Here is a 14,365-nt window from a genome sequence, read left to right on the forward strand (position 1 = left end):
GGATCTTTTTTACGTTGGCCCATGTGTTCGTACGAGTGAACTAAAAGCTCAAACTCACTCGTCATGTCTGAGCTTCATAAACAAGAAGTAACAATCATGTTTCTTTTTTTCTTCCTTTTTAACTAAGGATTATCATAAGAGATTAAGGCACTTTTATGGTCAAGTAACAGCCAACTTTGAAGTACTTTCTTGCTTCTGGAAGCAAGGATGGACTAATATTCTGATCAGAAAACTAAATATCAATGTCTAAGCAACGTTAGCAGCTGATACTAGCATGATGTGTCTTTTCACCGCAGAACTGATGATATATTCATCTGCTGCATCATACACATTCTGTATCAAAACAGACCACCGCTCTCTCCCTAAAGCTATTGAAGCCTTGTTAGCCTTGCTCTTCTAATATGTTTGTTGGAGAAGGCAAAATGGCAGCTCATTTCAACCAGGGAGCACATGCTATTGGGACATAATCACGGAAACGAATGCAACTCTTCAACAACTAGATTTGAAGATAAACTTGAATTTGTGGTCTGCTGCGGATGTATCACCACCAGATCGATTACCTGCGACAAAAGGTTCAATCTCTGAGATGAATTATGCACGCAAGACAATGATTCAGCATAAATCACCCACGCATGCATGCACAATAACACACCCACAAACACTTCTCTCTCTCTCTTTCTCTCCCTTCCATCATAGGCTTGTAATAAGCACTACAAAGAAAGTGATGCATTCTGGAATGCAACAAATACAAGCATACATAAAAGGCCATGCTGTGTCTTCCACGAGGGGATAGCTGTGCCTCGTCAAAATTTCATGGATTACTGCCTTGAACTGTAGCCAAAAAGATTTTAAAAAAAAAATACAAATCATTTGGAAAAAAACAAAAAAAAAAAACAGAAATTACCAATTCATCGAAGTGAGAAAAGGAACCCTAATGAACCCCCTGGTCCTCTCTTTCTTCAGTCCCTAGAAAAGAAGAATTTGAGTGTTATTCGGTTACGGATAGAAACAGGATAGAGAAACAAGCAGCAGCACTCACGATGCAGATAGCTAAGCCAACATTGCTGGAGAAGCAACATTTGCAAGGCTTTGATCCTTTGGCATTGTATTCTGATAGCTATAACGTTCAGAAAAATCACTTCTTACTGAATGGCAGACTTCAGATCCAGAAGGCGTGAAAAACACATCAGAAGTTCCATTCTCCGTCCTCAGTGCATCAGACCTTGTTTTCCCTTCGCTGCTATCACTATTGGCACTAACAACAAACTAATGCAGTTTGAAGAATGTAATTAGCCAAATAAACAAGCTTCTTTTTCTCATTATACTCAAAAACTGTAGAAGCAGCCCAAGAATAAGTATTTGATATTAAGACCAGATCATACAAAAGAAATGTGTTGGACTGCAGAAGTGCACATGGAAGATGCAGGAAAATATCAGAAAGATAATGCAAATAATTTCGGCACTGGAATCATGATCTTTTCTCTTATTGGCCTAGGCCACTTCTTTACCCTTCTCCAGGGATGTTTTTGTGTGCTTGGGAGGCAAGGATGACTACAATCCTTCTTCATGAAATCATCAGGAGTTAAAGAAAAGCAACAGATTGCACTCTCAAATCATTGTGGGAAAAGAAAAAAGAAATCTGAACAAAAATATTATCACCAAATTTGAAGTGAGACCCATTTTCAAATGCTAATTTCCTCGCATCACATGATCATACCAACTAGTACTACACATTAGTACAAGAATAAAAGAGAGAAAATAAAAAAGTCAAAGAACTCATGTAATTCATACATTAGATAAATCTCTAATGTGTACAATGATGATTGTTATATCATCTGTCCGATTCTCATGCTCTAACCATAGTTTATAGGCTTCTCCAATAATAGCAGAACATGCATCCTGGGGATCGGTATATCTAGTCACCTAGAGAAAGAAAGTTAAAAAAGAGAATAGTCAGAACAATTGTAGTACAGAAGCGCATGATCAACTAGTTTAATGATATGGAAGAGTATTCTCCAAGGCAAAGAGAATGCATTGCATGAGATCAACAATCACCTTGCCAAACATAAGCTAGCCAAATTGTGTGCCAACTGTAAAGCATAGCACAAAATCACAAAAAAAAACCTACTGAGTGATTATACCTCCATTACGTGTAATAATTAATTAAAACAAGGAAATGCAATTACCGTAAATGTAAGCAAGCATCGAAATAGTATAAGACTTCAATAAAGCATGAGACTCCATAGGGGACAAAGTATAATCAAGGTTTTGAACACTCAAGTACCATGAGATAGCACTTCAATTTCAAACTCATGGATCTTAAAACTCTGCCCTTGTAAACCAAAGACACCTAAATACTCATCCTCAAGATCTTATAGTGAACTTTACACGTCAAATTTAAAGCAATTTATTGCTCCTCTTTATCTAGAGTATGCTACTCAACTCATCCTAAATTCTATCACAGTAAAACATGACTTGCATTAAGAAAAAACTTATATTACTTTGTTCCACATAATTGTAAGCGTAATCTTGTCTCACGCCATAGATTTGGTGTTTGCACTATTTACTAATTTGGATGAGCATTAACCTTTCGCATCAAATGCATTCATACCATCTTTCTCAAATTCCTTCATAGCTGCTATGTCTAACTACAATTCCGGTGAGAAATTTCCTTCTCAACCTTCTCTTTTTTTTTCCTATATTTTTTAACCTTCTGCTCACCACCTCACAGAGAAAGCTATGGATGAAGGAGCCACAATATGCTGACACAATCAAATAGGCATATTTCCTTTAGTAGGAGCCTTAGCAGAGATTCACAATATAACTTCATGTCATGGAAAAGAAAAAAATGGAACTGCTGCTGTTCTAGTTGTCATCTGAACTTGGTAAAAAGATTTTCTCTGGTAGGAAACTTCACAAGATATTGATAATTAATTCCAATTATCTAGGATATGCCAACTTAGTTATTAATACTAATTTGTTTACCTAACGTTTATGATCTATGGTACTAATTTATCAATGCGCTCTAGGTAACATTATCTTCTTTCATTCGTAAACAGAAGCTTCATAATTCAGCTAAACCAGGATTTCAATTTCTGCAAAGTTTGATCAAGATTATATCAATATTTAATTACATGCTGTACAGGATCTAGCTTACAAGAACATTTAACAACTTTTGACCGAGACAACAAAGAAAGAAAAGTTAAAAACAGAGACAGAATACTAGGAGGAAGTAAAACAAGGGGGGCTACTCATTGCTACTTTGACCTTTCCAGAATTTTTAATGTGGGCTAGCATTTTTAGATAAATAACATCAAATGCTGGCAATGACCCAAAAAGCGACTAGCCATGAACATGTGAAACTTCCATGTTATAAAAAAGGGGGTAAAAAACTAATTGACTGTCAGATTATCACGGCCATGAAAGGCCTTGGAACAGGGAACGACAAAGAGGAACTCAATGTTATCAAGCTTATTACGTACCATATCCACTACAGTTTGGCTGGAGAGGAACTCAAAAACACCATCACTGGCAACGACAAAGAATGGATGACTCGAGGTAAGGTGAACTGCTGATACCTCAGGAACAGCAACTACACCAATCTTCTCTGCTGTGCTATCCCCCACACTCCGTGTAAATGCCGTCCCAGGATACATTCCGTTCTGAACCCACAGCCTTGGTGGATCACCACCTTCAGTCTCTTCATCTCCCCATGTCTGAATTCCAGGATCTTTAAGCCCTTCCACTTGATCAACACTTAAAACACGGGCACCACAAAGTTTAACTCTCTCACATTCATCTTTCCTAAATGGTGTCTGGTCATAAGACAAGTCTTCAGCAACAAGCTTATTCTCTTCCTTAACGGCCAACACCGCCCTTGAATCACCCACATTGGCCACATATAGCATATCCCCAACAACAAGCACGGTGATAGCTGTTGTACCACTCATGGAATCATCAATATCACTAATATGTAGTTCTTCATTTGTAGCCAAAAATGCAGAATTATAAGCCTTAACAGGATCATCCAACAATGTAGGGTCATTTGATAAAATCTCAACAAGCCTATCTTTGACAAACTTTGAACATTGTGTACCAAACTGCCCATGCCCATCAAATACCCCAAAGAAATGCACATTTGGATTACCCTGAATATGGGTTTTTATACAGTAGCTGTCTTGATTTTCTTTATCAGGGGTTTCAGGATAGTAGCCCCTTTGTGTAACCACAGAATATTCTAACCTGAATTTGTGGGATGGCACATGAACAATATCTAATGACCTATCAGCAAGTACATGTGTTCCATGACCGGTATATGTACCCAATTCTTCTCTTCTACTACGGTCTGGAGATTGAGGGTATCTTCCACAACACTTCCCATGAATACAACCCATTCCTCAATGCACTTTCAACAACCCAAAATAATCTCTCAGACACACACCCGCTATTAGCAGAAAGTCCTGAAAGAAAGAAATGCTTGAGAAGAAACAACCTTACACGGAAATGCAATCCTCAGCAAAAAGGGCCAGAAGGGTCTTCCTCAAATCCAACATTATCGATACCAAATAGAGAAACCCATTAAAGTTGAGAACCACCAATTGACGAACCCTACAAGTAAAACAAACCCAAAAGTTTCCACCTTTACATAAATTTATGATTACCAAAGGTTACCAAGAAAAGTTTCTCAAGATTGGGGGATGACCCAATCAAGAAGAAATGATCAGAGAAAGGAAAGAAGAATTCGAGTTGACACTTGACAGACGGAAAGAAAACCCAAAAGGGCGAAGATGGTAGAAACAAAAGAGGGGGAAAAAAAGAACCCAAAATCAAGCCTAACAAGCAAAAGGTGGAAACTTTTTTGCTTTGATCAGACAATGGCTTTTTCTGAAATAGTCAGAGAACAGGGCATGTGGTGTAGGGATTGTGGGGTCCGTACAAGAAAACAAGATTATATCCATAAAAACAAAGATCCTGGCTTGATTCTTTGATCATTAGACACAGGCAGCATTCAATGGAATGCATGCCTTTTCTCCTTGTTTCTAATTTCCAAGGAAAAATTTTTTTTTTTCAAATCCTTGGAAAATTCTAGGAAGAAGGGGGTTTTGAAAGAGAGAGAAATTTGGTGGGTTTGATACTTGTTTGACAAAGGTCATTAGGTTTTTGGTTTTATGTGTGCGTTACTAGGTCTGCATGGGGAATGGCTATCTGTGCAATGTACAAAGCCCATGTCTCCATTTCTCAAGAAAAGACATGCAATAGCTCGGAGAAGTGAAGTGTAGGGATAAAAGGGGAAAAGGACAAGAAATATATGACGAGATTTTCCTATCACCAAGGCCAAATGTAGAAATTGGAGATATTTATGGGTTATTATAGTAGACTCCTCAAAGACTTCAACAAAAATTTTATTTGCTTGAATTTAGACATTGTGAGATGGGTTAGTCTTGGTGCATTTTTGTTTTTGTCTTGTTGAGGATTGTTTCTTTCCTCTTTCATGCTCAGACATATTCTGCAAGAAAATATATTAAATTCACGTTTGCATTTCAAATGGCTAAAAAAGGAGGAAGGAGGGATTGGCTGTTTGGTATGGAAAATGGAGTATAAGTGAGACATTCCGGATTCAAAACTTTTCACTTAAACTACAAAAACTAAAAAAAGTGAAAAAAATCGAGCCACTAGTTCATAGAAAATTGAATTTGGCTTTGATATTCTAATAGTGTATCTCTGCCAGTTTAGGCCTTCCTCAGTACAATGTCCAAGTTTTGATCCACATTTATTGAAATGTTTAATAGGCTGCTTATTAAGGTAACAATTTGAACTTGAAAAGAGACAAAAGGAGGGGGAAAAAAAACCTTGATCACCTTGTAAGTGTTGTCTAAGGGTGATTCAATAAAAGTACAACAATTTTCAATAACATGACCAACATTTTTATTGTATTTCACTCTCCTGATTAAAGAATAAATTTTCATTCTTAAACTCGAAAAGTATCTTGAGCATTCAATGTTTATTATGGATGTTTATCAAAATTGGAAAATCACAAGTCAGGAAAATTTCTTTGTATTTATGAGATATTTACGCATGGAATAAATATTTATTAGGCATGAAAGATTCTTTATTATTTCCTCTGCCCAAAGGGTTTGTTTGGATAGAGTATTATTTGAAATAATTACTATAGCACTTTTTATGATGTGATACATGTGAGATAAAAAGGTGATTAAAAATATAAAAAAGTGAATTGAAAATTATGTTTATGATGCAAGTAAAATATTATTTAAAATTAATTCACTATCCAAACAAACCGCTAGTTCGAAATCCACTTGCTCCCACTCCAGATCATTGTTATTTTTTTTAAGCTTCGCGCGAAAAGAAGTGGGCTACCACAACCCAATAAGTGATCCTCCAACTTTAAATTGGATTTGTTATCCAAAACCACCGGGCAGCTCATTGGCCTACACTGCTTGCTGGTTCTCGATATTTTGCACTTGGGTCCACGGGGCCTGCTGGCTACCAGTTGAATTAGGCTTCAAATCCAACCTTAAGGTTGGCCGTGGGCTGACAATTGACAAAATCACTATAGCCCAACAAATAATGCGAAAGATAACTATTTTGTTTTGAATTAATTTTCTATATATTGCCACTGTTACCTTTGGATGACCAATAATTATGCAAATTTTAAATTTTAAATTTAACTTTTGCACACGTTTTATGAATCTAATAGTAATAATATATACACTGACGGTGTGTATAAGATTTACTTGTTTATTTTACGAGCTCTATTATATTTCCAAACGCTTTTCTTCCCTTTTTTTTTTTTTTAAGCAGGTGAAGAATGAGATTTAAGAATGGGAGGTTGGAAAAAATATCTGAATTCAGAACTTCTAATTCCAAGGAGTTATGTTATCGGTAATTTTTCTGGAGTCATTGACCTAAAATAGAAAAACAAAAAGAACAAAAAAAACCTTGAAGTAGGAGTTCTGGATTCCTTTGAAACGCTTGGTTGGTATCTTGACATACTTGCACATACAAGGGATTGATCTGGGCAACATTTTTGTCGTGTATATTAAGTTTTACAATAATTATAGTACATTTGAACACGAACTAAGAAAATCAGGAGGGGCAAAGGTACCAACACATTGATGATAATAGGGTGTTTCTATGATATGCTAAAAAGACAGCGTCCTCCAAAATAAGAAGGTAACATGCATGATAGATGCATCCCCTAAAACCTCACTGATAATCTAATAAAGAATAGTAATCATGTGTTGGCTACAATTAGAATCTAATCTCTTGCATGCATCAAGCTGTAATTATTCGGAATAAGCATGTTTAAAGAGTTCCAAGATGTCGGCTTTGCTACTTGCTCTCTTTTGGTCCCTTCCGAATGTCTAACATATATTAATACCATATGTTATTGTATTCATAATATAATTAATATATCTGCCTATCTTATCCCTTGTGCCAATATATCCTCACATAATTTATGGCTCTCTCTCTCTCTCTCTCTCTCTCTCTCTCTCTCTATATATATATATATATGATACTATAAATGACGATATTAATATTTATTAGTACAATGGTACTGGTTTTCTGCCTAACATATTTGCTTGCTTTTAGAGTATATCTTGTAAAATATACAAATCTTGTGTCCACTGATGAGAGATTGAGAGGGTCTTCAAAAAAAAATTTTTTTTTGAGCAAGAGGGTCTTCAATTTTACATTACAATGGCAAGAGATATGGGTTTCATTTGGATTCTAGCTCAACTAATAAATCAGTTTGTGTTTTTTGTTTTTTTTTTGGGGGGGGGGGGGTGTGGGGCGGTGTAATGGTTACATCTGAGCTGGGGGTGGGGGTAGAAGTAGAAAGTGGGTATATAAATTAAGGGATGCTTAGAGAAGACAGAGAGTTTGGGATAGAGGGAACATGATGGCCTCCATGCTTACATATTCATGCTTGCTCTCCTGACATTATCAAATCTTCAAAAAGAGCCTCAATGAATCTCTTGGAGCTCCCCTATTTGCAATCAATCATCCCTTCTGGTTCTGTTTTAAACCTCTTTAAAAAATTTGTATTATATGCATCCATCTTTCACTATCTTTGCCTGTTAGACCTAAGTAATTAAGTTCAATTGGCAGCTTAGTATTGCTGGAATGACAGCATGGTTATGTCAGCATTATTGTGGCATAGAAGTTTTGGTGGTTCCACTTCACCTAAGAAAAGAACCCTAATATAAAATGGATCAGATCTCATGCATGCCTCTAAAAAAAGGGCAAAGATTTTCTAAAAAGGCAGGGGATTTATTAAGTTATTAACTGATTTTCATACCATATCATAGGTGCATAGACTTGATTCTCCAAAACCCTTTTCCTTGTGTACCAGTAACAGCTTACAGAATACCAAACAATAATTCTTTACCATTTTTAATGTTACTTACTCTCTGATACTTTTCCAATTTTCTATTATATATATATATATAAAGGAATTTGTAGGTGACTGTTGAAAAATTTTTCATCTATCATCTTGGGGATAATTTAGGTAGGGAAAAAAAAATCAAATGCAAGTGATTAAGCTAAATGTGCAACATTATAATGTATAGTTGAGTTGGGTTTGACTATTGTGTCCACTCATTTGCAATTGACTTATATTCCACGTGATTATCAAACTTTTAAGTGGTGTTTAAACCATTTACAAATGTAATTGCAATGTTCTTCATCTTCTATTATAATTGTTGGGTAGCTTTTTTAGCTAAAATAATAGAGGGTATTAATACTAAAGATGATTGGTTCAGGAAGCACTTAATAATGAATATGATTTGTTTTGGTTCATATTTCCAATCCGTTACAAGTATAATTGTAGTGCTCTTCAACTTGACAATAATGGAGGCTTTCAATATTGAACAATGTTCTTTTAAGTGCTTGTGCTCAATCTTTTGTTATGGGTATTTGGACAAGTATGCTCATTTACTTTTTCTCTTTCTAGAATTTTGGATGTTTAACTGATACAATAAAAACTGTGAGTTTTCTACTGCAATATTTTTTCAATAGCTATTGTATGAATATCAAAACTTCGTTATGGAATACATGATACATACATAAATATCCATATGAACCTTCTTATATTTTCTAACTATATTTCCAAAATCTGATATTCATGACTGCAGGTTGTTAAACTACGATTAAAGATTGTCTATTGACTGCAATTTCATGACTAAGATAGAATCTAAATTTGACCTTATAGTTGATACATGTTAATTGTTGATTGGATATGGTTATGATTGTGTTATAATGGTATAGTAACAAAGGTAATGATATTTTTGCTATTGTTGTCGTGGTATGGTGTGATTATCTACTACAATACTATTTCTTTTACTTATAAATTTGTTTTCCTTTATAAGTCTATTGATTTGGTCAATTGACTTATAATTTCATGCACTTCAACTGATTCAATAAATCAATTACCATGCAGTTCTAATTCTACCATCTTTTTTTTATAAATTTATTTAAATAAATATTTTGTCACATAAGTTAAAACTCCCGAGCTTAGCGCGGGCTTTCCCCTAGTTGTTAATTAATCAAGTTATATGGAGAGCAACTACGTGTTCAACTCTGCCGTTATAAAGGAAACGAATCGAGATGCATATATGATTATTCAATTTCTGTCATTAACAACTAGGGATGGGCAAAATTATCCACTAACCCGAAAACCCGTCATATCCGATCCGATCCGAAAATTAGGATATCCGATTTTTATTATTTGATCGGGTCAAAAGAGGATCGGGTACCCGCTAAAATGCGGGACGGGTTAGGGTCACATAATTAAAAACCCGCGGGTACCCGATTCGCCCCGCATATATATATTTTTTATTTTTATTTTTATTTTTATTTTTATACACACTCTATAAAATAATAAGTTGGAACTAAATAAGTAATTTTATTGAACAAATTGCATTACAAATATGAGATACTATAGTTTATTTACAAGATTCATTTGTAGAGGTCATGATCTTATATTTTATAAAAAAAAGTTTAATTAATGCGGAACATATATATTAAAAATTGGGCTACTTATTTCAAACTTTTATTGATTTTGAATTCTTTTAAATTTTTTCCTTTATCTTATATTCTCTTCACATGCTTGTTTCTTGGTGGAAAACCTTTTTTAGAAAAAAAAATTTATTAAATCTTAGATGAATGTGTAAAATATAAAATTAAATTGGTATAAATCATTTTTTTAAAAAAAATTAAATGATAAATGGGGCGGGGGCGAGTACCTGCTGACCCGACCCTATCTCAACAGGTACCCGATTATAGGGTACCCGCTGATATGCGGGGCGGGTAAGGGTCAGAAAATGGCTGACCCGAATGAGGCGGGTACCCGACCCGCGCCCACCCCTATTAACAACGCCGAGATGTACTAAGTCACTAGGACAGGTAATCGACTAAGTCATATATTTATCTCAATTTTTATTTAGAGTTTTTAGCGAATCGGTGCCTTATAGACATTTATTAATACGCCTAAATTATATCTAACCTCTCAATACTCTGTGAATATACACGATAACAATTATTACCCTCCTTAATTTTTATACACTTTCTCTAACTTACTTTATTTATTAAAAAAAATTTGATGCCTGAACTATATTTTAACGAGTACCAATTGGACATTGGTTAGATAGACCCTTTTATTTAAAAGGGCTGATTCTGAAAGGCCCTTTTTTTCGTTACCCCTTCTCCCGAAATTTTTATTCATTTAGTAAGGTGATCGACAAATGCATTAATCCCATGTTTAATTTCTAGAGATGAAAGTGAAATTTTACAAGGCGAATTATGCCGTGCATTTACCTTAAAGATGGCTTGAATGAAACTTGAAATTTTGTTACACTATAAGATTAGACATAACTAGCAAATATTTCGGATACAATTAGTGGGATTAATCTAAAGTTTGAGGATGATGTCAGAGTCACAAGTCAGAAGCCATGAGTGATGCTTGCGTGGAGCAATCAAGAGAGATTCAGGCTATAGAAGACTGATCAAGAGCTTTATGAGATGAAAAAACAAAAAAAAAAAAAGAAAGAAAGAAAGAAAGAAAAAGAAAATGATAAGAGGGCATGAGAGAACATGATGTGGCGTGTAAGGTTTTCATTCAGATCGAGAGATTTGCTCTGGCAATCGGTCACAGGGCAGGGCTCGAGGCGAGTAGCAAGGAGTGATACAATTATTCACTGTATCTCTCTGGCTTTCTCTCTTTTTCAATGTCGTATGCACATAATATTCTCATGGACAAAATATACATATGGATGATGTGTTTTGTCTGTGTGGGGGCAGCAAGCAAAGAAGCAGTGTGATGAAGGATATGTGTAAAAGCACTTGAAACTTCTAACATGTCTTGTTTGCTTTCAAATCTTTTTCATGGAGAAGCTTTGCATTGCACCTGCGACTACGAGCAATCATACATGCATGGTGGGGTATCGCTTTTATCTCTTTTGTGAATTAGAGTGCGAGATTGTGTAGGATGGGGAGTGACTAGCGTTCCATTTTACTACTTTTAGTAAGGATTACTCATGCAATATATGAAAAATTCTTGCATTGCTCTCATCCTCAATTACAATAGCCAAAGATTGTGGAATATCAAGTTACTAGTTAAGGACATTTTAATTTTGCCGTGCGTGCAGTTTTAAAATTTTTAAGGTACTTTCATATATTCAAGAAGGCGAGAAACCAAAAAAAAAGGGCGAAGAAAACACAAACCTTTTGCTAAAATATTCGGTTTAATTAGTATGATGGTAGGAGCACCTAACTCTATAAACAGCAGAGAGGGAGGTCCCAAATTCTTTTTGCTAAAAAATCCATTGTTTGTTCCATAGCAACAGTATTCAACTCCATCCAAAGTTGACTTGTGCCCTTTTTCCTGTCATTTCCTTTCATGACTAGCTTTCACAACTCGCAAGTGGGAGGTTAACAAAGTAACTAGGGGCTTTGATTTCGACACAAAAGCTTGCAAAAAAGTTCAAGAACTGAAGGAGTACGGTGAGGGCTCAGACAATTTCTTCCCAAGGAGAAGCCAGCCCTTATCAATTGGCAACTCTTAGAGTTCAAAGAGTGGTGGGCAGCCACAGAGAGCACAATTTTTGTGCGCATGGTACAGTTGCACTCACTTGCGCACATCTGAGTGCTCAAATTTACAAGGATAGAAATTACTACTACTATTATGTTTTCTCACTTAATATATTCCACATGTGTGCAATTGTACGCATGCAAGCATGTATGGCGGCTAAAGTCACTTGTAGCCCTCTAAACCCTTGTTGATCAATTGCCTTGGCCATTTATACAATGTCCCTAGTGTAGTGGGGACTCGATGTCCATAACTTTTATCTAAGTTTAGATTAACCATGGCCCTAGTGTGTCTTGGAGGAAGGACACAAGTTAGATTATGTGTAGTTTTGTGGGACCTTTGATGGTGGTTGTCGGGCATATTAAGCCCCTCTTAGTGGGTCCAAAATCGTAAGTTTGGGCAGTATGATTTGCTCGAGGGAGATTGAGATTAAAAGGTGACTTATTGGGTCCACCACAAGATTAAGATTAGGCTTCCATAAACATCTGTAAATCTTCTTTTGTGTAACTTTTTCCAATATATGCCCTCTACTCACCCAAATTCAAGCCGACTCTTTCGATATTTGGGTAAGATTTTGTACAGCTTTTCATGTAAGAAAAGTAGGGATTTTGTGGAGTTTGGTTTTGGACTTTCGAGTAAAGATTTTGGAGCGGTTCAATGTATGATTCTTTACATAGACGTGTGTATTCAAATAGTTAGCACTCTTATCTTTTCTAATGCGTATTATGCTCTTATTGCAGTGTAATTTAGCCATAAATAGAGGATACTACAGCTAAAACAACATTCATATTTCATTATATATGCTAATACCGAACTGTAACCTAGCTAATTAAATTCGTCCTCTAATCTCTGCTTTGGTCCTTATGGTTGAATAGCAGTTGACCATTTTGGACTGGCATGCATGCATCATGAAGAGATGGAGGGAGATTGGGAGATCTTGGTGGTATGATGTCGATGTCAAAGTCATATATAACTCAATATAACTGATCAAAGTTATAGATATGCTGATATCTCAAGAAATTTTGGCATATATGCTGAATATTAGTGTCAAGAAATATGGGGTTTGGTGGTGCGCGTGCAGCACAAGAGGTCGGATATGTCATAATGTGAGTGTGCCAGCCACCATAAAATTGTTCATGACGCATACATTCTGAATCATTGATCCTGCTCTAAGAACTGCAAATTTTGATTCTAAACTCACAATTTGGCATCATTGTCCACACCCCAACCTTTCCAACTCTCCTACCCATATTCCATACATGCATGCTTCTTTAATTAGCTCCCCTTCCAATGTCTATCCTCTTAATTTGCTACTACTTTCTCTTTTTACTTCTTACTGATTCTACCACCAACTAGTATTTACATGCTACATGCATGTCTAGTAGTATGCTGTATGATGATTAGATATGGTAAGCTTTGTAAGGTGAACTGCAAAAGTAACTTAAAAGCTAAGGGGAGATTTTGTTTTGTGATGAGTAGGGAGTCCATTTCCTCCCTAAAGGGAAGCAATTTATAATCTTCCTTCAATTGGAATGTCTATAGGTTAATCATTTACCGTAGGGATAATACTCTATATACTCGTATGCCACCAAACAGAAGTAATCACTCATGCATCAGGGCTGCTTTAATGCCAGCTCATCTTGATTTCCATACTGATTAAGCCAATGCATGCTACCCCCTGTCTATTTGTGTATGACTTTATATTTTAGGTGTATCTATCTAAAATATTATTACAAGTATAGGCATATAGAGTTTATGCCAATATGTCTAAGCATTTGGGAAATGATAAAGAGTGTCCAACTCTTGTCCGACATTGATTTTAATATTTTACATGTCCAAAAACCACTCTCTCAAGATAATAAATGAACTGAAAGTAATGCTAATCCTTAATTGCTGGCTTTGAAATCCCTCCACTCGACAGAAACCTCGAATAGTTTAACAGTGCATATCCATTGTATTGTACTAGAAAAGTGATAGTAATGCATAAACGGATGGATCTTGAAAAAGGATACAGTACTATGTGAATGTCGTCAATCATTTGACCTTCAACCTTAAACTACATTGCAACCCCCCCACCCCACCCCACCTAAAAAAAAAAAAAAAGGGTCCTTTTTTGAACAAAAGAAATGCCCCAACAACACCTAATTCATGGATATTCTTGTAATTATTTAGTTGCCACGCCTGATTGCTACTGTTTCTTACGTCCTTGAAAAACAATTGATGATTTCTGGGCACGTCTCTTACCTTCTTTAAATACAC

At 35.7% G+C, this 14,365-nt stretch overlaps 1 protein-coding gene across 1 annotated transcript; it reads right to left on the reverse strand.

Annotated features, from left to right (window-relative positions):
• Window positions 1–182: 182 nt before the first annotated feature.
• On the reverse strand, window positions 183–5,190 carry LOC113764583 (probable protein phosphatase 2C 35). The gene is made up of 5 exons (XM_027308517.1): window positions 3,483–5,190; window positions 1,792–1,923; window positions 1,040–1,266; window positions 905–966; window positions 183–560 (listed from the first exon to the last, which is right to left on the reverse strand). Exons 1-3 carry the CDS (start codon window positions 4,392–4,394, stop codon window positions 1,051–1,053), a joined length of 1,260 nt encoding a protein of 419 aa, XP_027164318.1. The 5' UTR covers window positions 4,395–5,190; the 3' UTR covers window positions 183–560; window positions 905–966; window positions 1,040–1,050.
• Window positions 5,191–14,365: the final 9,175 nt, after the last annotated feature.

The sequence above is a fragment of the Coffea eugenioides genome, chromosome 3, assembly GCF_003713205.1.
Source record: "Coffea eugenioides isolate CCC68of chromosome 3, Ceug_1.0, whole genome shotgun sequence".
NCBI classification, from domain to species: Eukaryota; Viridiplantae; Streptophyta; class Magnoliopsida; order Gentianales; family Rubiaceae; genus Coffea; species Coffea eugenioides.